Here is a 24,406-nt window from a genome sequence, read left to right as displayed (position 1 = left end):
CACTGGATGGATTGGTGGTAAACTACAGACCATTAATTCTATCGAGTACAGTTTTCATGAAAATCTGAAAGATTACATTCATCTTCCTGAGGTAAAAGACTTTGACTGCTAATTACTGGAACTGGACGACAAGGACCCTGTTCGGTACAAGCTTTAAATTAAATGGCTGCAGGATGTGATGACATCTTATACTTTACTGTTTTACTTCCACACACTTCTTTTATCAAGAGCAAAACTTAGTTACAGAAACCCACAGACATTCATTACACCTCCGGTTTTTTCCTTTATAAAATCCCATTAAATTCTCAAACTATATTAACCAGTACATTTAAATAGTCCAGTTTAATTTTTATTGGCGGTTATAACTATAGAGTTTGACATGTTTTTTTAATTTTACAGAAGTAATCACAGTTTTTGGATAAACAGAAATGGTCATGGTATCAGAGAAGCACAACAGTGAGCACTTGGCATCAAAGAAATATATATTTTTTTTAGCTAAATGCTCCTTAATAATCCAGTGATGTTTGTTCACTTGAGTGATCGCCTCAATTATCTGTTCTTAAACTCTGTGCTGTTTTTACACTTTAACTATTAGTTAAATTAAAAAAACTTGCATAACAGCTTGTTAAAATATCACCAACTGTAGAAAAGTCTGGGACAGATTTATCAAGGAAACTAAAATAAAGGATTTTAGTGATTGAGTGGTGCTAATGAAAGAATGCTGGTAGGAAATGACATAGAGGATGACGGAGAAGAGGGTACAGGTTCAGGGATGAGAATGAGTGGGAAGAAAAAATCTACTATGACTTTTGAAGACAGTTTGCTTGGTGAGCAAGTCCCACAATGCTTAATGAGTGGGGATGATAGAGTTGAGCAGTGACAGGGTGAGAAGCAGAGATGGAGTGCAGCCCGTAGACAGGTGTGGGGGATGCAAAGCATTTTGGGTGTTAACTGAGTGATGTAGGAGAGGAGGGAGAGGAGACAGCGAGATTCAGTCTCGACTGATGGAGCGAGTGCATTTAGGTACATGCTTTAGTTGGGTGATGGATGGCAGGTATATTAGAGATGTAATGCAGTTCAGGATGGTTTCATTTAGATGCTTAAGGGAGTCTGATAACTTAGCATAGGCTAATTTGGCTCAACCCTCTTCAGGCTGATGATTTGACATGATCATGTAGAGTAATTTTATATCAACTGGACTGAAATGGATCCACTGATTTGAGAGCTGTCATTGGCTGCTATGTTGTAGCTAGTCTGCACCATCTGCAAAAACCAGTTTGAGGCGTTCTAGAAACTTTGCAGTCAGCAAACTGTCCAGCTGTTTAATGACATCTGTGTCAAAACTATCTGAACACAAAAACTCAGAATCTCTGAGTCATACTTTAGTACATCACATTAATACTTCACTTTTATCAAGATCTCCCATCATTTAGAAATAAACAAAACTTGTCCGGCCAGTCTGTACAACTATAATGTCATTTAATGCTTTACTTAGTATTACGTTAGGTCTGGGACGATTCTCGAACCAAAACTGAAATCGCGGCCCAGACGGAACCACGGCACGTCTCTACCCAACCCCACATTCTGCCACAGCAGCAGGTGCAACCTGTGTCCAATCACGCTCAAATCCAATCACAACCCCGGGACTACATTCCCACCAAATCTGAACCAACACACATAAGTGACTAGTAGTGTCAGAGCAATGAGTGTGGATCGTCTGTTTTAGCTTTCCTAAAGCCTCGTGTCAGAAGTCAGGTGGATTGTTTATTCCTTATGGAGTTTCCTTGGAGCTGCAGGCTGGCTTATACACGGACGATGCACTTTCTGTTTACTTTCTTGAGTTGTTGGTTTATGAAGATCTGCAGTCAAACCCGGACTGGATTATTTTTGTCACATCTGTTTTTCGATGATTGAACTGGATTGAACTGAACTATGTTGGGCTTGTGGAGGAGACTGAAACAGACTTTGTAAATATACAGATTGAACTCTGGACATTGAGACTGTGGAAGACACACACACACACGAACACACACACTCTCTTGCCTGAAACGGACGTTTGACCCGATCGTGGAATTGGAGTATCGATACAGCCCTACATTAGATTTTCTATTGTATTTGCTAACTACAACAATAATACTATCAAAACTATTTAACATAACATGAGCTAAGGTTAGCTTCACAGCTAAAGGGGAGACTAAGAGTTTCAATATGATGAATTTGAGTTACAAATATTTCATTATTACATTACTACCAGTGGAATACTAAATTGATACTTCCAATGATATTTTTTCAGACCAAAAATTAAACATGTATCACTGCTTTTTTGTTATGTATTATTTTGTTTTATTTTTCTGCTACATTTCTGATATCTATAAACATAGTCCTACATATGAGGTACAATTTGTTTGCTTTTATATTTTCCTCTTTGTATTCAGCAGCAACTTTAACAGCATTAACAGGCCCATTTCACAGCCTTCCTGTTTCATATACAGTCTTAAACCAAGCAGTGACAAGAATACACCAGTTTTAAAAAAATAGCATCTTCATTTTATTCATTTTTAGTTACACATGATGCTGGCTTGTATTTTTCTGTTTGCTGGCTCGCAGTCTCTCATCTGAAATGAAGTGCATTCATCTCCACTGTGCGGAGAAGGGTGCTAATTGTAATGTTTTAAAATGCGACAGTGCACTCATTACAAGAAGTGCAGTGAAGCATTGTTAAAAGGAGTGTTGGCCGAACTTCCTGCTGTGATTTACCTTTGGGTTTTAAAGAGGATGACGTTCACACAAACACTCAAATAATGATCCATCCTTATTTACAATCTTAGAAGTCCAGCCTTGTCAAACCTGCTCAAGTTCATTATTTAGTCTTACACAGCACCTACCACTTTAGTAGTATTTCTCCTGGTAATGACTATTTTGTTTACAAAATAAGACAAAGAATCTCTCTGGATCTGAGTGGATGTGACTAAGGGGTATGGTAGAACATGTTTTAATGAGAGGACTTTTACTACATCTATCCTCGTTGAATCCTGATACCCCTGCAGGTGACTAAAGCAACGTTCTGTATTGATTTGCATTCATTCTGTGGAGGAAATAATAACCTTACAGGTATCTCTACTGTCTGTAGTGATTTCCCCTCACAGTACTGACAGCTCATTACCTCAGTGTTCTTGCTTCACACTGATAATTCACCCAGAAAACCATGCATGTCATGCCACTCTTGTTCTTCCCCCAGCCCTGAGGATTGAGCTTCATTCATGTGGTTGAATGTGATTCTTGTCAAAGACTCAAATTTGTTGTGAATGTTGGTTGGAATAATACTAAAGAAGACCTACTTTGATATTTCACCAATAAAAAAAGAGCAGGGCTGTGTCACAACAGTAATAAAATACAGTACTTATCCCTTATTGAATCAGATAATGTGTTATTGATATTAAAATATGTACAACTACAGGGGTCCTAGTATTAAATTTGGGGAATGTCTTTTGATACAGGGAGAAAGGGAGAAGAACACCCAGTAAACTGGACACATTGTGTTCTAGCTAACAAATACATTGAAAACCACTTCAATATACTACCCAGATAAGAAGCCAGTATTATGTGAGTGTTTTTTTTTCAAACATGACATGATCAACAGTTTTTAAAAATGGACAAATTGGACAAAGTGTTATTTTTTCCAGCCCATCCATCCACTCTATAGGTGAGGCTGTGCTCTGGGATTGTCTTTTCCCCAAGGACAGTCTCATTGGATAGATATGTGTAGAGTAATATTCTTTACACTCTGGTATTTTTGCTCAGGTTTGTTTCTGGAAAACTAGCTAATTTCTAATTCAGTATACTGGTAGAGGCTTATACATCTTCCAACAAGAACATACAGTATATCAGATGTGTATATATATATATATATATCTTCCAAGAAAGAAATCAAAGTCCAAAAATGCCAAAGAAACACTATGTTTGCAGCAATTTAAGAGCCATGCTACAGTCTATGGCCATTGTATAATGTACAATAAATCCAACATTTCTTCACATCTCTCTCCAGCTTCCCTTTCTTTGTTGCATAAACTTTCTGTGTTACATGCTTTCCTTTTTAGGCAGTTTTGTATAAGTATAAATTGATAATTATAGACTTCATAAGTACCCCAGGGATAATCTGTCTTGGACATAATTGCTACATAAAAGTACTGTAGCCCACAGTGTGTCGTATTTCTACTCAAGTAACAAAAAAGCAGCAACAGGAACATCGTGCTGCAGCAGATTGTGTGTGGGTGATGAGGCAGGGCTTTGTTGCTGTGCTCCTCTTTTTTATATAAGGAAAGACATTCCCTTTAGAAGGATCCCTTTGGTTCATGCTTGGGAAATCCTCCTCGAGTCACTGCTGCATCTGCGTCATCAGGACCAGTTTTTTGCACCTTTCAACCTCCCACATGATGGCAAGCTTGAAACATAAAGAGAAGGCGGAATAGGAAGCAGAGGTGCTCCCCCTGCCTTGTTTGAGACAGCTCGTATAAAGAGAAATAGCTTGTCCGTCATAGTTTCATAATGTTTCACCAATTTTATGCTGTGGTATTTTAAAAGTTGTTATATTTAGTGGCCTGATGTTCATTGCTTGGTGCTTTTTGAAATATCTTGGGGTAAAAGATCTCAGCTGCATAGTCATTGTAGAACCATTATTTTAACCATATTCAGTTTTTTCTTAACCTTTTCTAGCCTGTGCATTTGTTCAGACAAATTCATAGCAATACAAGTTACAGAGTAACAAGGAATAGGTCCTTTCGGGGATCAGTCTCATGAAAACTAATCCTGTCAGTGGAAGTTCTGCCTCATTACACAAAGATCAATGAAGGTGTCAGCAAAACAACAGCAGCAGTACCTTCTCACTTGTCTTCGACTTGCTTTGAGCTTGCGCTGGAATTCCACCAGCGCCTGAAGGTATCTACACATATTAGAATTTCAGTGTTGAAGGTAAAGTGGATGCATTTGCATAATTAGAGTTGGAACATATTAAAAGAAGAAGCAGGGAGGCAGAGCAGAGAAATGAGGCAGGGAAATGGGAGTAAGTGTGTGGCGTGGCATATGACAACAGCCATGTTTAGACCTCACTGCAGTGAATCTCTGGGGAGGCTTACTAATGACTTAGATTTTTCAGGAGATGAGTCAAAACAGTCTCCAGCACCGCCTCCCACTCCCCCACCCACAGCCCCACCGCCGCTTGTTGATGTTGTTGTCGTCGCAGTTTCGATCGTGGAATTGACACGGCAGGCTATTGTACATGGGCCTTGTTTGGTTTTTCATTCTTGGAGATTATGTCAGAGGAGGAAGAGGTAGATACTCCACACTACAGAGGGCCATCCCATCCTAGTGAGCAAATATTTGATGGCGATAGAGGCATTGTGGTCCGTTTAACCATTCTCATGCAACACATTTCTCAGAATTTATGTTTGTTGTGCTTCTCTTTGTTTCCAGACTGCACCGCATTGTAGATATTGTTCTTAAACGACCAAAGCACTCAACTGCCCATTACTGTCTCATGCCACATTTAATGCATGTTCGGGTTGGCTCTTTTGATCCAAGTTCATCAGATTATTCCATACATTTACACAAAGAATCAAATACGTGATAGTGTCGTAAACTGTTTTCCCTCTTTTAATTAGCCTCAAGACAGTTATATGTTACAAGCCTCCCTGTAGAATACTTGTCAGGCCACTAGTAGAGCTCTACTTTTTATCAAACCAAATGAGGCCCCATACAACCCTGAAATATATATATCTGCAGTCTATTCCTACATCAATGAGCCAGATAGCACCCAATTAATTCTGATGATACATTCCAGAAATTTTCATTCAAGACAAAAAAGTAATTCCGATTTAATTAGATGTGATGTGCGCAGAGTTGTAATCACAGATATGTCTCAGAACTGTGTTACTGTACGTCGAGGAGTTTGATGTTCAGAAGTGCTTTACAAAATAGAAGAAAAAAATCAAAGTCCTGGAGGCTCGGAGGCTGTGGAGAGATGTGCCTCCCAGTACAGCTGAAGAAGATACCAGATTAACAAGATGAAGTATAGGTTATCCCAGGGTACATCATCACTAGCCTTATATCACAGACATGAATGTGTATAGCCTTCATACACTGGGTATGTGTTTCTTTAACATGTTCTCTTTTATACACTGGGTATATGTTTCTTTAACATTTTTCTTTTATACACTGGGTATATGTTTCTTTAACATGTTCTCTTTTATACACTGGGTTTATCCACAAGCAAAAGAAGTAGCTTTTTGTCAGTTCACTCTGTCCATGAGTAAAATGAGAAGATTGATAATATTCCCATATTTTTCAGTTGGTTTTAAACCTGGAAACCTTTTTTCTTAAACATTTCCTATTGTGCCCAGCAGATTCCGACGTACAATTTCCTGCCTTTTCATCTGCTAATTTGTAGTGAGAGGTTTATCTCTATTTGGCTCTGTGCTCTTCACACTGGTTTGATGAGTGCAGCGCTCAGTGTAAAAATAGGTGATGTCACGTCAGAGATGGGTGCCCCAACTCTGTATTAAATGAGCCCTGGGGCTAAATTATTAAAGGCTGTACAGTATTGATAAGCCCTGAAGTTATCAGTTCTGTTCTGTTCTGCTTACTGGAGAAATAGATTTCCTGTGTATTATTGCAACATTAAAGTTATCTTGCACTGGATTACATTTCCGATAAAAATAATTTTTCTACGATCTATTTTCACTTCCCTCCAATTCTGAACAGCTATCTCACTCACTCCGTCTCTCGCTCTAATGGAGCCTGTGTGAGAGGGATGGGGGCAGCTCTCTCTGACATTTTGCTGTATCATCCAACACACCCACGCACACACTCAGGCCCCACTCTCTGTGACAGTGACAAAGAACTAAACATTTACCAGAGTCGATGCTGACAATTTTCCTTGCCACAAGTGTGAATATCAAGCCAAAGTTCATTCACATACAGGTGGAAAAATGCAGTGTGACAGCCTGGCTTGCATCTGTCGTTGCATCAGGCAGCCTGAAGCCCAGACAGAGTCAACTGAATTGTATCAACATGTGGTAAGGATTGGAAATAACCATTAGGAAGCTAATTGTTAAGGTTGTCTCTGTAAATCATAAGTGAAATTGTCAGAGCATCGTCTGAGGTTTCAAAATTCACAGTTTCACATATCTTGTTTTGTTGTCATTAAAAAAACTGTTCAACTTTGATATATGCTTATTTCAACATAAAAATGCTTTGATAACCAGACCAAGTTTTCAGGAGCCAATCAGCTCAGCAGAAACACCAGAAATGGGAAACTAGCTCTGTTCAAATCTTACCAAATGCACCCATTTACAAAAACCTGGGGTTTTACTGGGGCACTTCCTTGGCCAGGTATAGTGACTCAAAGTGCAACTCTCTCTACATCACACATAGCTGCCAATTCCCTCCCCATACATGCTAATTAGTTCATCAGGCAAATTATGTTGCCTTTGGAATAGCCAGGTAAACTGTTCCTGCTCCATTTTCAGTCTTCATGCTAAGCTAACCAGCTGCTAACTATGGCTTTTAGTAAGACCAAGTTAATTTACATACATGTGAATATAATCTGTCTTCTCATCTAATTCTCAGCAAGATAGTATACGACTTTTTTCTCATTAATTCAAAATACTTTTCTAAAGTAAGTTTCTTTTTGATTTAATTTCGATCAGCAAACAGCAGCGGCTCTCCCCAACTTCAAACCAGCAAATCAATTATCTAAGTCATCATTTTATCAGCAGATACTTTCTGGAGTCGCTCTGTTGACAATACATGCATGAGTGACTGTATGGACAGTGACAGTAGCCAGAGTCAATAAAAACTCATCTTTGTAATTAAAGTTTTGTTTGCGGCCAGCCACTCAATCTGCTTGCTTTCATAACTGTTCCAGTAAATAATTTTGAAACAGATAATGTGCCCTGATTTGTGTAAATCACCTTGGCAAGTTTGTTATTTTTAACAACACATAAGTCAAATGAGGTGGTGGTAGAGCAGGAAACACAGTCTGCCTTGTTATGTGGTCACTGACAGTGAGAGTAGCTGCTCTGGTTGTGTTCAAATCAGCGCACTGGATTATCTGATAAGATTTATTGCAGCAGCTGTTTTTTTCCTGCTTCAACACTCCAGATATCGATGTCTGCTGGGGGAAGATAGCCCTAATTATTTTCCATCCATATGTGATTAACAGAGATGTGCCTTTAAATGCTCTGTATGGGGCCTGTTGAACACGTTTCTCCATGCAGCTCAGACATGGACCAATAGCTTCAGAGTTGCTTCAATGAAATTACAATATTTTAGTTTCAGCTGTCCATTTGTAATAATTTGCTTTGTGGTATTCAGCAGAAATTTGGGAGTGTGCTGTAGCAAAGATCAAAAGGTCTAGAATCACTCGTGAATCCATTTATTACATTAGCTAACCCTAAGAGCAAATACAGAGCTCCAAATGTAGCCACTGCTGTCTCATTAGTTATGCAATTGTTGTCCCTCAAGCAGGCATTTACCTCCATGAGCCGTGTACTGGATTAGTTTTAATTAATTCTGAATTTTCTGACATAAATCCCAAAATGAGGTCAGAAATCAAGAGGGTTTATTTTTTTGTTTGGCTCAATTGAGGCCGTTAATTACATTTGGAAAGTAGAAAAAAAATGAGATAATTGCAGCGTTATTGCTGTTTGGTCACAGGTAAATGTGTGGGAGGAGAAGCAAGATAAAAACAAATTCCAAAAACCATAGCTAATGATCTGCTGATGTGTAATGTTTACTGAGAAGATAGGCAGAAACAATATTGAAACAATAAATACGTAGAATTAAAAGAACCGTACCCTGGGAGTAAAGGATGGAGGAGGCTCAAGAGAGGAAAAGAGCAAAATAACAGGAGCTTGTGGATGGAACACCATCTGTATGCCAGTAGAAGTGGGCAGTCAGGGTTTTGCCGGCCAGTCCTTCAATAAAGCCTATGGAGTCCTGGGGATTAGAGGACAGAGCAGGAGGAGAGCCATCAGTGAAAACATGGAGGCAGCTGAGAAAGCATCCAAGTGGCTCTGGCTGAAAAGGGGTGAGAAGAACGTCACATGAACACAGGCAAACACTTGATCAATCTCGATCGGGTCGCCTGGATGAGGGTGTCTGTTGTAAGACCTGAAACACCCAATGACTCCAGGATTCAACACTGATGCAAGAACTTTGTTTCTGCCAATGCATGGCCAAAACATGGCTACTTTAAATTGAATTGTATTTTCTTTTAGAACAAATTACAGTTTTTAGTCAATCTACTGCAAAGGCCCTGGAGTCATCCATTTTCTTACACAGGTTTAAAACTCTGATTTCTGGGGAAATAATCTGAACTCCTAGCTCCTATACAAGCATTTCTAATGATGTGTTTTAGTAAACATAACGATAATACCAACATCATTTTGTGGCCTGGCTCTTTGGGATGTTACCTAAATGAGAATTGGGTTCTAAACTAGATTCATTTATTTTTTAGATCAATAGACATAGATTTTATCCTGTTGGAAGTCAGAAACTTGCAGAGTGGACAGCATTGCTTTCCCTTATATCCACCTCTGATCCCTTGATGCCCATTATGGATGTGGGATTAATCTTTAGTTCATCAGCTCATGGTCCAATAGCGTGATTCTTTAACTTTATCTGTAATGTGTGATACCGTAGATTGTGCAGATTTGATGTTGTTAGCTGTGTCTGGCTTTTAAGTTGCAGTTACATAGCCTCAGTCATGACTGCAGGAATATAAACAGAAAAAAACACCTGCTGAGATGCAACTGCTCAAACATCACTTATACTAAAACAACAAAAACTCCCTGAAGAACTTCCACAATCAGAAAACTGAAATTGACATATTATGCAAGCATCTGCACCAGAAACACAACTCCACACTTTTGCTAGAGTTAAGTAAACAGTTCAGAGACATTATAGAGGAGGTTACAGGTTGTCGCTCAAAGGCTGGTTCATCAGGTTCAAAGATAGCTTAAACCAGGATAAGACCAGAACAATTTCAAGTATTCACTCCAACCTGGCTGTTTAGGCATGTGAACAAAAGCATCACTGACCAAAGCTGGATTTCTACTGTCTCAGCTTTTCTGCATATAAATAAAAGTATGCTTCATTCTTTATTGGGAACCTCAATATCTGTGTGTGGGTCATGGGGAGCATTGCAAAGAAATAACTTCTGTATTTTGCTTCTCAAGAGGGATCACTTCAATTCAGTTGGGGCCAAAGTCTGGAAGTCTGAATACAAAAACTCAGTGGGTGTGGAGCTACAAAGAAGTGGGCTTATCAGACCTCTGTAGGCCTCTTGAGACTAGAGGCTAGTTGCTACTAGCATAGCTCACATGAAACTGAACTGCTGAACGATTTGTGTTGAGGGTGATTTAGGTGCCAGATTTCAAAGAGGAAGGAGAATATGAGGAATTAAAGATGATTTTTCTCTATTCTTTTAAATGGACATTTATGGGTCTGATAATATCACAGGAGTGCAAAGCTAAATCTGGTGTTCTCTTTTAAAACAAAATGCTGATTTCTTCACATTATCATCAGCACTTGTGCAGTGCCTGTTCTAAGCATGGCTGTCTGGAATGGACTGTAAACTTGGCCTGTGGTAATGCTGGTTGCAGCAAGTTCAGTGAGGCTCGACTTAATATCCCAGACTGGAGAATCAGCCTGTTGTTGTGATCATCTCAGCTGAAAATTAGTGCTGGTCGTCTGGTCAATCAAAGTTTATTAATATCAAATGTATCACGTGTCCAAATCGCACCAAATTAGACACCACATTTCCTTGGGCCTTCTTAAGGAAATCGAGATATGAGCTAGAGATATGATTTCAAAAGATGGACAGACTTTAGTGAAAATATCACATTCATACACACATATATATATATATAGAGCAAGACTAATGTTAACAAAGGGAATTCATATTACTTAATCTGCTTTTTCCAACCCTGGTGCTTCTGTTACACTGTTTGTCACTGTCTTCATTTGCCTCAAGACTGTTGTAGTCCATGGATAAGATTCCTTCATCTGATTTTACTTTGTGCTTAAATGTGATGTGAAGGTCACACCACAGAGTTGTGGGTTGCCTCTACACTCTTTGGCCTTAGTTAAATCTGGCAGCGGGTCAAGTTTTTTGACTTTGTGTGATAGAGAGAGGCGACTAACAAGCTGAAAACAAAGACTAGATCGAGTCTGTAAGCTGATGTGAGGTCATCTTGTGAAACGGAAGATGTCTGGAATCACATTGAGACAAAGCATTGTTCTTTAGTTCAAACCCAGTTCAAATATTCTAGCTCAGTACAGGATTATCTGCTTTCAACATCAATCCCTTCACCTCCTCTCCTCCTCTAGATGCTATTGAGTCCAAGTCAAGCTCATCAGCTCATGCAAATTCAGTTCAAGTAAATGTTTTAGTTTGACTCCTGGAATTATGCAACAATCCATCCACAGATTGATTTTTTTTTTACAAATGGCGTTTTGCAGCTGTGCAATAGCCCATTTACCGAGAGATAAACAGTCTCTGCTCAGCTCTGAACACACCATTCAAAGTCTAGTGTAGTTCAGAAAAAGAGACAGACTGAAGAATTGTGACTGCAGGAAGCTGAGACTGCCATCTCAGCATGGGGCCATTAAAGTGTAATGACACACATCCACCACAGTCCTGCTCCCCACACCATCAGTCTTTTTTATTCTGGGAATTTTAGATGTTAAATAGACCTTGCTATATAGGAAGCTAAACCTAAAAGTTATTTTTTCCAAGAGGCTATAGTAACAGATCTGTGAAAACCAAACGTTTGAAGTGATGTCCAGGTTTGCCAGAATGAACTATGATTCTGCAGTATTTACTCTCTTTCTTCACTATTATACGTGGTCAGATAAGGAATACATTTTTTTAAGCTGTGTGGATAAAACCTAATCCACATGACATTAAATGCTTCCATTTTAGATGCTGAAAGGCAAATGAAAATATGGACTAATTGGCCACTTGCTTGTTAAACAGCATGATACACTGAGATATGTATGTTTTTTAGTAAAATTAAGGGGTTATTTAGTTTTTGAATAAACATTAGAATGTAAAAGATGGATGATGTAAATATTGCTGAAGATGGTGTGAGTATTGGTACTCACAGCTGCACTTTGGTCTGTGCAGACTGAAGACTGAAAGAAACAGATACAGACAGTTATACACTAATTTTGGTCCAGAGTGAAATATCTCAAAAACTGATAAAGAAAATAGGTTTGAAATTTGGGAAGTTTGTGGTCCAGTAACGATGGTGATCCCTCGACTCCTTGTGTTGGTGCTGGCTCAAAATGAATGAACAAACAATTTCTACTGGTTTCTTTGTTGTGTGTGTTAGATTGTCAGCTTCTGAAAGTCACAAAAACTGTGTGACGCAGCCCACTCCTCCAGTCAGAAAGATGTGGGGGAGTGGGTTTTAGATGCTGTTTGACAATTTGATGATGACTTTGCTTTGAAGTACAACCATCGCCATGTTTTTCTATTATCATTGTGGGTGATGCTTTTTATGTTTTCTCACGTTGTGTCCCTAACCTCAGAAACACTCCCCCCTAGGAGGCAATAAACCAAGTAATCTAGGCACCTATTAGTATGAACGGGGAGCAGAAAACCAGTGTTGGCAGCTCGCAGCCCGTCTCAAAGATTATTATTTGGCTTCTCTGCTGTGAAAATTAAGCTAAGCATTAACAGCGAGAGCTATTACGACAGCCTCACCCCCTATATAGTCATTTTGTTAATTTGTGTTTGTATCCATTCATTATTTTTTCTATACTCGCTTGCAGGAGAGGCTCTCCAGATCTATTGTGATTCTTCTTCAAGCACTGGAGAAGAGTGCACTCTTATTCCCACTTGTCTGACACGTCAAAATAAGTCGCATTGTTAAATGTCTCAATAAGTGTGTGTGAGCATCTTAACCTCTGTCTCCTCACAGTAGTCTCATGCTTTTTAAAAGCCTGGTTTGAGTGCAGCTGCAAGAAAAGGATGAGGACGCTAAACAATTATAACCTTGAGCGCGACCATGCAAACAGTGAGCCAGCCAAGTAAACTGTTGTTGAAGATGAAAATAAAGCGATCGAATGAAGGGTGAAAATAGAGAGGTCTATTTTTTGAAGTAAACACAAGTCAACAGTAGGGAAAAGAAGTGATGCTGAATGTTTTGGATGAGTAATGCTGTTGCTCCTGTGGCCTTGGTACTTATAGAGCAGCAATGAGTGTGTTCAGGCTGGAAGCAGCTCAGCTCAGTTAGGTGTCCTGTGTGGAAACGAGCCAATATCAGTCTACGTAGCTTATAAACCGTTGCTGCAACATAACCCCCTGTCTTTCCGCCACAGGCTGCTGCACACTGCTGATTGAAATTATAGCCGCCAAGCGGCTCTGTTTGTTTGGGATGACACTTTTTAAATGTCCCTGCTAACAGTTCAACAATTATACACAGTGTTTGATTTAAATAAGAAGCACATGGACAGCAATTACTCAGAACCTGTAGGTGTTCCTTTTTCTTATATGTCAGCGGCCATTTCAGTTTGCATTACACCCTTTGAGGGCCCTTCTTAGTTAATGAACACATACATCACACTGACACATCTAATGTCAGATGGTAGTGACGAAGATGCTCACTGCTGGATTTGCTTGGATTTTGTCAGGTTTAGCAGAATCAAGTCTTTGCAACAATCAGTTTAAATAGAACTGCTCAGAGAAGATTGTCCCAAAGGGAAAATCCTCAGAACATAAACTTTATAGAACCGAGCCGAGGGAGGTTGCTGTACTGTAGCTCTGAGCTCATTTTTGCTTTGCAGCTCAATATTTATAAGTTGTACATTGTAAATAATTATAAAAACTATAGTTACTTCCTTTCATTCATTTTTCCTGAATCCACTCACCAAATGCCCTAAGGAGTTTTGCAAACTCACCAGCATATTCAGATGTCACAGCAGGCTTTTGTTCTTGCAGAGTAGGAAAAAACACTGTTAGCCTCTTTCAGTTGCACTTGCCAGTGTTTGAGTTTGCCTTCAGATGATCTCACCTTTGAAAGCAGAGAGCTGAGGAGCTGGTTTGGACCTTAGAGCTTGATTTTCAGCTCAAAGTCACACAATTTTACAGTGTTCAGTGCGAGGCGCTTCGCAGCTGCAACACGGTGTTACCTCTGAATGGGGTCCTATCTTTTTAGGTGTTAGCTGTCACCACAAAACCTGTCGGAATGTTGTCTTGTAAAAGCTGCTTGTTGGGTTCACTAACTCTGCTCGATTGAAACACATAGTCCGTATAACTCATGCAGTTCAGCTGCATGTTTCCAGTTGTATTGATGCTTCAGGTTGGCTATTTTATCTATTAAAAGCACATCTTAGCAAACTCTGCATACTGGCCTTTCAGTAACTTTAACAAAAAAAAGGAATAGTTTGCCAATTTTGGGGGGAAAACTGCGACGTAACACATCTACTTTTCTTTTTTGACAGTGGTCAATGGCTTCTAAGAGATGACACGTAACAGCTACAATTTGTATTCACCCTGACAGACTTAATTAATTGTCATGAAAATTGCATTTGCATTTCTTATTTGTTTTTTTATTTTTTGTATTAATGAATTGCCTCTTCTTGTGAGCAGAGGCCACACGTTCGCCATTTAAGCTCCAATGTGAGTAAATTAAAACTGCAAATTTGAGTTAGACTTTCATTGTTTTCACTAATTTGCCATCCATCAGATGCCATAACACGTCTATCAGACTATTACAGACTGTTATGGTGCTGGGGCCACAGTGCTGGCCTGTGGGGTGCATCCATCAGACGGCCGAGATGAATAGGCCGTCTGACCTAAACTGATGCATGTGGAGATGTTTCTTGTCAAATGAATGAGATAATATCTGAACGTGTTCCTGGATTCTTTTCATCAGAACCGATGGAATCTTTTAACATTGGCTGAAGGGAAAGAAAACAGACATCAAGTGAGTGGTTGTTGTGGGAATAATTATAATGGGGGCAGATGGCTTATGGGGATATCAGAGGCTGGCAGGTTATTTTTAGACTTACTGCAGCACACCTCAACCTTTTAAAGCACATCCTCCGGCTCCATCGGAGCATTCATCAAATGACCCAGCCTGGCTTGCAGCCGCTGGCCAGGATGAGCTGTTAAGCCCTGATGACCTGGTCATCTGGGCCAGAGCACAACTCTTTGTTAATGTTCATCCTGGAGGAAAAGAGACTGCCACTGAAGTACAGTTAACCTGCAGCTCGGCTTCAACCATGGGCTCTTATTCTCTCAGGGTATTCTTGTTAATGACAGTGATCACAGTAGTATACCTCAAAACTCACCTTGGTCCAGACTGAAATCTCTCATCAACTATTGGACAGAATGGTATATAATGTTTTTTCCATGGATGAAGAATTTTGTGATCCTTTGATATTGATTTTTGTATTCTTCTTTGTTCTTTTTCTAAACTCAAATGCACTACCCTTATTCTCCTTTTTGAAGGAACTGAACTTGAATACTTTCTTTTGATATACTGTATATTTCTATTCTATTATTTAAAAAATTCCTTTACTTGTCTTATGCACACACAGACACACAAACACCTGCTCCAGTTCAATGTAGCATATTTCTGATGAAATCATTTTTTGCAGCACGCTAACATCCCCCTTTTTAATGTGCATTTCCTTTTGCACACTTCAAAAACGTCTTTTCAAGCAAGGTGTGACGAACTTGACATCCATATTTGCTTGTGTCTGATTCGTCCACTTCCCCCTCTCGTTGCACAATATTTAGTGAGTGAATCTTAATAAGCTGACATGCGGCATAATCTTGTAAACATTGGCAAATCTGTCGGTCGTCATCTTTATCTCCACCTGCGCTCACACCTCATGGGTGACAGTGAAACAGTGAGGGGCGGAGCAGCGTTTTAATCTCTGAGTAGCAGTTTGATCTGTGGCTTTCATACTCATCTGGGAGGTAGGTGTCATCTCTCTCTCTCTCTCTCTCTCTCTCTCTACACACACATATAAATATATATATAAATATATATATATATATATATATCTTCTGGTTGCTGTGGTGACGCCTGCCGCAGCGCTTTGCCTCTGCAGGCTCCAGCAGCAGTAGCATCTGGTCAGAGCGTGTGAGTGTGTGTGTACTTGAAAAAACGCCAAGCTCACGTGTTATATAACATGTTAAAAGTAATGTAGCTGCTGGTTAGCATGGTCAGGAAATTAATAGTCCGATGATAACCTCTCATTTCTCTCGCATTTATGATGAACCTGTGTCAACACAGTGAACCGGTACATTAAAATTGACACTTCCCAGTCGGCCTTTAACAAACACTATTTTATTAAGACTTTCTACAAACACCTTTGCCGAGTGATGTACCTGTTGCTCGCAAAGCACTTGTTGGAGCAGTATTTTTGTTTTTGTTGCGGTGATATTTCTTCCTCCAAATCCTCATCCTCCTTCCTGCTGACATTCACCTATCCTGTGGTTTGTGGCCATTTTTATTAGGACCATTCCTCTGATTGTCTTAACTGCTTCTCTGCAGCTCACCTGCCTCTTTATTTTCCCAGCTCTCCCTCCTTTCCTCCTCCCTCCAGCTAATACCATCATCAAACTGCAGAAACCCCTGACTGTCTTGTCTGTGTTAAGACTGCTGAAAACTGTTCCTTTAAAAAGATTTGCAGCGAGGACTTAGTATCTCTAGGGCTGAGCAACGGATTGTGTTTAATTGTCTTTTTCAGATTGCAGTTTTAATTGAGAGTTGCATAATTAAAGTTAATGTCTTTATGAGCTGTAACAAGTGACCGTTTCTTTAACAGCTTTGATGACAAAACTGTCAACAGTAAACATACTGTGCTGTCATCAGGCAAAGCAAGTTTAGTAAGAATTGTTTTGTTTTAAATTAAATATAACAGTATTTTAGCATTTGAAAAAAAAAAGGACAGTTTTTTTTTTTGGTGCGTAAATGGTCTGAGTGACCACCTCATCAAAGTCATTTACACTCACAAAAGTTGAGTGTAAATGACTGACAGGTATATACACTATATATATCTCATATAGGGAGAACATCCACCCTTACAACGTACTGGTTGTGTAAAGGGCGACGGCTGTGGCTCAGGGGAAAGAGCGGGTTTGCCCTCTTGCCAAAGGGTCAGTGGCTCAATCCCAGTCTTTCCCATTCCACAAATAGAATTATCCAGTTCAATTAGAATTCAATGTGTATAATCAGAAAAACAATTCAGTATTTTACTGAGATTATTCAGCCCTGCTTCCCTCTCTAAGCCTCCGTCATACCTACCAACCAGAACACTGTGGAGGTGAAGTAAAGAGCCCGGGTCCAGAGACACTGCAGCACTCAGCTCATGAACACACAGCAGATGCATCTAAAAAGCAGTGTTTTGTCTTGACCTTTCAGTTCCTCTCTGAGGACATGCAGATGTTTGTTGAGATCCCTTTGAGAACCATGACCAGGAACCTTTATCTCTCATTCTCGGTTGTTTAAGTAATGTCTGAGCAGTCTAACATGTGGGTATTAGCTTGTGTCGTCTAATCTCATCATTGCTAATTTTCTCACAACTGGGATAAAACGTAATTTTGCACACAGTTGCAGTTATCCTTGTTGGAGCAGGACACCTTTTCTTCCCACTGCTTGTTTACGAGAAAATGTTAGCTATACTAGTTGATTGTCTCAGTGCTGATACACAATCACAAATAGACAAAGTCTGTATCAAGTGCTCAGGCTGTGGGAGTGTGTGGGAGTACAGACTAACCATCCATCTTTTGTTCGCTTTTAATGTGAAATAATTTATTTACAGTTTTAGAGCCAATGTAGGATACCTATAATTTGCACATCTCCTAGCAACAAGACTTTGAACAAACTAAATATAACTACTGGCTAAAGTGTCACTATAGCATCAGTTCTACTGGTTATGAAATGCTATATGCTATGTGTGTGCGTGTGCATGAATGTCTACAATACACCATCACTAGATGTCTTTTGGTAAAAATAAGAAATTCTCATAATCTCTTTACAGCTGCCAGAGGCATTTGAAATGATGTCTGAACTAGATACATTTAGCAAATGAACTAGAATCGCAATTGTCATGTCATTAACATCACCTACAGTTTAAAGAATGCTGGTTATTCATGTAACCACATGGCAAACCTTTCTTAGCCTTTCCACATTTGGTTAAAAAAAAAAATACATCTGCAGATATAAGGCATTTCTTACAACAAGGACAAACATGTTGTTGCATGGTCTCATTTGCAGCAGATTGCATCAGAATGCTGTTGGATGGAACTTGAATTTAGTGTTATCGATGGGATTAGAATTACTGAAAATGATAGAAACCATCTTTGGTTAAAACTTATTTAAAACATGTACTTTGACATTTTATTTTGGTCCATGGGGCTAACATGGAGGACATAGATTTTATGACCTATACTGCAGCCAGCCACCAGGGGAGATCAAAATGTTTTGGCTTCCCTTTTGGGAAGCATGTCATCTATCTTTATACACAGTCTTTTTGTTGGACCAAAAGCAACCATAGTAGAATGTTGACAATTGTATACTACTTTAATTAATTAAGTTAAAATGTGGATTTGTAGTAGCCTACATGTGTTATCAGGGCTTAAGGAAACATACAGTGTATTTGAGGAGCTGTGGTGATCTCACTTCCAAGGCCCTGTCTGGAGCCAGTGTTTGTCTTGTCTTGGCTACTGCAGAAACATGGCAGCGCAACATGGCAGAATCCACAGAGGAAGACCTGCTCCAAGTTTTTAGAAACCAATGAAATTATGAATATTATATTTGATTTCTGCCAATAGATTCCCACTTAATCACACACACTGTTTCTTTCAAACAGACTTGAAACTGAATGTCACTCTCCTGTAGCTCCAGCCTCCCCAGGGTTCTCTCACTGACCATGACAGCACAGCCTCAACCACCCACATCCACCAATACATCCCCCTTCTTCATCCGAGTGTCACACAGGCTCAGCTGCTTTGACTCACAGTGTTTATCACAGCCATGGGCGCAACACTAGAAAGTGTATTACAACTGCTTTGTGCGAGTGTGATTGTGTGTGTATGCCACCGTTATTCTCAGGGGAGTCATTATTTGTTTGAACTGAACCCCCAACATTTGGAGTCCGTCTTCCCCTCGGCCTTCCAGGAGTGTACAGGAGCTTAGTTCACTGAGCTTGCTGTTCAAAACAAATCATCGTGTCACGCTCTGCAACTCAGCCAAATGGGCACCACTCCCTCAGTGTTTCTTGGTTGGTTGTCTCAAGAGAGGGGGGGTATAGCCACGTGAGTGTACTTTAGAATGGTGTGTGTTGGGGGGGGGGGGTATTTCCAACAATCTCATTCATCCCTATCTTGACTGAAATAAATCATTCATGCGATTAACAGGATGGAATTCAGTTTTAATACCCACAGCTTCTACACTCTCCATTCATGTCCATAAAATGTATTTCTGGACAAACAAAGCCTATTGATCCACCACCAGAAACATTATGATGGGCCATTAATGGTCTGGTCGGGTTTTGATGAATACAAAAGAAGCACAGATCGGACAGGAATTCTGGGAACGACTGGGCACCAGATTTGAATGTTGGTTTGAAAGGTCTTCATTCTCGTCCCCGCCAGATTCCTCAGAGTTCTATTTTAGTACAAATCGTTAGACAAAAGAGCTGCTGCTCGTAAGTCCTGCTAATCCTCTTTCTCGTCTTTTTTCCAGATGTGTTGGTGAATGGGAAGCCATGTGACTGTGATGTCATCGCCGAATGTAAAGTGGGCGACTCTGTTAACCTGGAGGTAAAACTGACCAATCTGAGCAAGAACTTGGTCGGACCCCTGGCTCTGACTGTGGTGCCATATCAGGACTACCAAAATGGAGTCCAAATCTACGATCTGGAGGAAGCTGTTACCTTTATCGGCTCCAACACCTTCTACATCGACACGGTCAGTGGTGGCTGGAGTTTCCCAACTAACAGTAAAGACATTTCACACAGTTACATCACATAATGCAACCTGAAAGCTTCAGGTGGTTGTAGGATTACATTTAAGCCCAGTCAGAAAAAAACAGCAATTGCTGTTAATGCCTGCTCGTCACAGTAATAGACGTCACTTCAAATGTACTAATGATGAGTGACATGAGATATGTCCTGTTCAATTTCTCAAAAGAGATGTTTGTCAAGGAAATAGGAACAGAATATAACAAATTAACATTTCTGCTCTGATGTGCAGTTTTAGGTTACTTTTAAATGGGCCATGTGTTTCGGCCGAATGTATCCAACATTATTTTTTAAATATTACATATGTTCAATATCTAGGCTTTGAAAAAAGGCGGCTCTATTACCACTGACCATGAAAATAACAGTCGGTTACTACAGGTGAAGGGAGAGGGAAAACTATCATGGACTGCCTGGGAAAAAAAAACATAAACCAAGGCAGCATTTTTCTTAATGTCCTTCTGCTCTACATTTTTAAGCGGTATAAAAACAAAAACAAATGATTATACAATGTACTTTTAAACAGCCATGACGTTTTTATGTGTTTATCAATGTAATATATCTGTCATAAGCCCCAATTCATGGATACCCAGGTTGGAAGTTTTTTGAAAAACGTGTTAATCATTGATTAAATATGAAGAAAATGTTGCTATGATAACAAAAATAATACTAACCAATATTGACTAAGATGTCAAATCATTAAATCAACCATTTATTATGTGTTAATTTAGTTTTTTAATTCTCCATGCAAAATATGGCTTTATATCACAACCAGCAGTAAAAGTGATTGTACTTGTATATGTGGCTTTCCCTGAGTGGTTGATTTAGTCCTGTTAAAGCAAGTGGAGCCGGTCGCTGTGTGGCAAACTACAGAAACATTTTTTTAAAATGTACGGCAGAGCGGGCTTAATAAAACAGGCTAAAACCACCAAACACCAGCATGGTCATGGTTCAAGGCAGAAATCCTTGAATGAAAAAGAACCTCACAAGAGAACGGATCGTAGACAGGAGCCATTTAATGTAAGACATTGTCACTCCTGAACGTTGAACAAGCTCGAGGCAACTGAAAAAAGATTGATGATGCCTGAAAAAAAGCTGATAGTGTAAAAGTCAGATGAAAGCATGAATGAATTATATATTATAATATAATACACTATATTTTTAAATGTTTGAACTACATTATTATAGGAATTGTTCCTCTGTGGAAGATTTGTCTGTATGCCTTCATCAAAGCCACAGCCCATTTCAAACCTACTCCCCTGCTGGTCTCAGTCTGCCTGAGAGTGCCAGCTTCATTATGAGACTATTGGAAGGTAACAGCTAATGATTCTGTCTGTCTCCTCTCCATCACCAGGTTAAACCCAAAGAAAGCTCCGTCTGTGTGGGTGCCCTGCTTTTCCTCTACACTGGAGACTTCTACCTTAATATCAAGTTCCAGGATGACAGTGCTGGACGAGAGCTTCCCTTGGCTTGGTTCACTCTGCCCAGTGTCCACATTAAAGCTCTGGACACTCCGCTACAGGCTGGGGCCTAGAGTCCCAGTGTACCTCAACATTATAGGTCTGAACGAGGGATGGAGGTTGATGTCTGTAAATACAATAGCCTTTATGAGTTTCACCACTTGTAAATATCATTTTGTTTAAGGTTCCAGAGTGCGGGAAGTTTTAAAATTGTTTCTTCAGAAGATTAGAATTATTTTGTTTGCAGGTTACACAGCTGACCAGGGTGGTCAGAAAGATCCTGAATCAAATATCAGATCAACTATCCCTCAGCCTGATTAACCTACTTCATAAATGAACAGAGACGAGAGAAAGTGAAGGAAAATGACAGAGCTGGAGTTCCTGGTGAGTTGTGGTATTTAAGTCTGAGCTGAATAGAAACACCTGTACAGTCAGTGGCTGTTATATAAAGACAAAGGAGACAGACAGTTTAGCAGTTTCTGTCTAAACACATTCAAGATGTGCTCAACATCACAAGCATTTTGGACTGAAATCAGTTCATTTCACCGGAGTTCTTTTGCTTTGAGTTTCACAAGTTTACACTTCTGACTAAGAGCAAACCAGACTGACAATGCTGATGTGATCTTAGTGCATTAATACGTAACCTTGATACCCAGCTATAAACTTCTCCATAAAAGCGATACAGACTCAGTTAACTGTCAGACAGAAATGGGTTGTAACAGATTGTTTCCTTGAATTTGCCATGATGATATTTGTTTTGCTTAGTGGTCAAGCTCATCAGCTAGTTAACTGGTAGTTTGCTAAATAGTAGGTAGTAAGCTAGCGTCTAGCAGCAAGCTGCTACCAGCTAACTTTACTACCTACATCAAAAAGCCACCGCATGTATGCAACCACGTCACTGAGCTTCCAGCAGCACCTTCAAGATTCACATGGAGCGAGGGGCAGAGTTGATGATGTTTCTAAGACCCGATGAAACTCATAAGAACCAAGAGAATACAAATATCTCAGGATGAAAAACAGAAGCCATACTCAAAGAAGACGCTGATGGAGAGAGAATTAGAACAAGACGTCTGCGTCAGTGGGCTGAAGACCTCAGGGTTGGTATCGACGGCTGACATGAGCTTCTCAAGGACACCGGGGATATGATCATTCAGAACTGGTCATACACTTTACACTTTTCGTTTATTTATTTCTACTGCTTTGAAAACAAAGCCACCACACTGGAATACTTCTCTTAGTTGAGCTGATCATTGTGTGTGACATATAATTGTTGTAAATAAATGTTAAAACAAGGCCACCTTTGTTCATTTGGACATTATTCCAACTTTTTCCGTGTGTCTGTTCGAGCCATAATAACTCTGTGATTATCCTAATTTTCTGTCTGCTGAGATGACCTTTATCACCTCAGCATTTTGGGAAACTGGAGGACTGACCTTCACATTCTGCAAAATCTATGAAAATTTTAATTTGAATTATACATGGAAATGTGACTGAGCAACAAGCTGCTGTCTGCAGGTACCTTGTAACAGCTGGAGATATTCACATCTGCATCATAATTACAGTCTGTGATCAAATATGATTGACACTGACATGTGTTAAACATGAGAGCATCAAGTAATGTCACTGCAAACTCAAAGTGGACCCTTCAACCTCACCGCTGTTCGGACATTGTGTGCCAGACCTCTTTAAGATGCACTGCACTGGGAGTTAACCAGTATATGTTAGACAATCAGAGGGTACAGTGTGAGAAATCAGGTCGTGACAGATATTTGGAGGGGACAGTGTGAGCGCATGAATTGTGAGCATAGGCTTTGCATCTCAGGCGGCTCCGCTCTCCTACTGTGTGAGGTGGGATTTAACAACAACGCTTTTAAAGTCGCACACTGTTTATACATCTTAAAACAGGATGTGTGATGTAAACCTTCACTACAGGCCCTCCCCCTCCTCTCACTGGTGGGGGCAGTCTGATGGTTTCATGTGGAGTGTTTATCAGTAAGAGAAAACACTCTCACCACGAGGCACTTTGTGGTGAGAGTGGTGGCACAGTGTCAGAAATGAGTAGCGCGTGTCTCTCCTCCTGACCTTCCATCATGTTCGGCTTTGTGTGAAATGACTCCTTGAGTGTGTTATAAAGGCAGGATCAGAGGCTGACTGCTTCTTATTCGCACTGCTTGAGCATGAAACTGCTCGCCAAGAACGGCTCTGTACCTATGTAAAGCCAGAGTATCGACAGCGTGGCATAAAGATTCTGTATGTGGTCAATTTATTTCCAATTAACTCAATTTCTGAAAGTCCAGTGAAAACTAAAGCATATTTTCCTTACTTTAAAGATGTTTACACACACACACAAACATGGTGGTTTACCTGTATGAACAACATGTCGCTGAATGCACGTCATTTGTTATGCATACAACACAAACAAGTCCAAAGTCATGCCCTCCATGCTGATTAGCTTGTGTATCTTTTTGTGTATTTGAATCACAGTAGTGTGTGTGTGTGTGTGTGTGTGTGTGTGTGTGTGTGAGAAAGAGAGAGCATGCTTCATTCAGTTCTTTAAAAATTGACGTCAACTCTCAGTGTGTAGCATTCAGCCCACTGGATGTTGAAAGTGTTGCTGTGTTGCTGTGAGAGTGTGTTAGAACAGTTTCATTCTGCACCACCTCGCTTTTCAAATGCAAATTCGGTCTCCTGCAGATTGTTTTCCTAGCCCTTCTTCACTGAAGGTATCTCCCATCTTATCAGCCTAAATTACAAAGTAGGGCTGCAATTAAGAGTGTCCCATCCTCACTTATCGGAGCAAAGATTCACCTTATTCACTCTAATTAAATTCTGTCTCTCTCTGTGCTCAAGAAGTAAAGAATCAAAACTCCGAAGGACTCCGCCCTTGGGTTCATTAGCACTGG

At 39.9% G+C, this 24,406-nt stretch overlaps 1 protein-coding gene across 4 annotated transcripts in view; it reads left to right on the top strand.

The window, feature by feature from the left end:
- The window catches only part of trappc9 (trafficking protein particle complex subunit 9), a 185,894-nt gene extending 163,097 nt beyond the window's left edge, over nucleotides 1-22,797 (top strand). For all 4 annotated transcript variants that reach the window (XM_020090867.2, XM_020090866.2, XM_069516452.1 and 1 more), the window contains 2 exons: nucleotides 19,770-19,993; nucleotides 21,398-22,797. In XM_020090867.2, coding sequence (XP_019946426.2) covers nucleotides 19,770-19,993; nucleotides 21,398-21,577 — 404 coding nt within the window. In that variant the 3' untranslated portion in view covers nucleotides 21,578-22,797. The remainder of the gene's footprint in view (nucleotides 1-19,769; nucleotides 19,994-21,397) is intronic.
- Nucleotides 22,798-24,406: the final 1,609 nt, after the last annotated feature.

This window comes from Paralichthys olivaceus, chromosome 20 (genome assembly GCF_024713975.1).
Source record: "Paralichthys olivaceus isolate ysfri-2021 chromosome 20, ASM2471397v2, whole genome shotgun sequence".
Taxonomy (NCBI): Eukaryota; Metazoa; Chordata; class Actinopteri; order Pleuronectiformes; family Paralichthyidae; genus Paralichthys; species Paralichthys olivaceus.
Note: the sequence above shows the minus strand (reverse complement) of the source record. Positions and strands in the feature narration are given on the sequence as shown.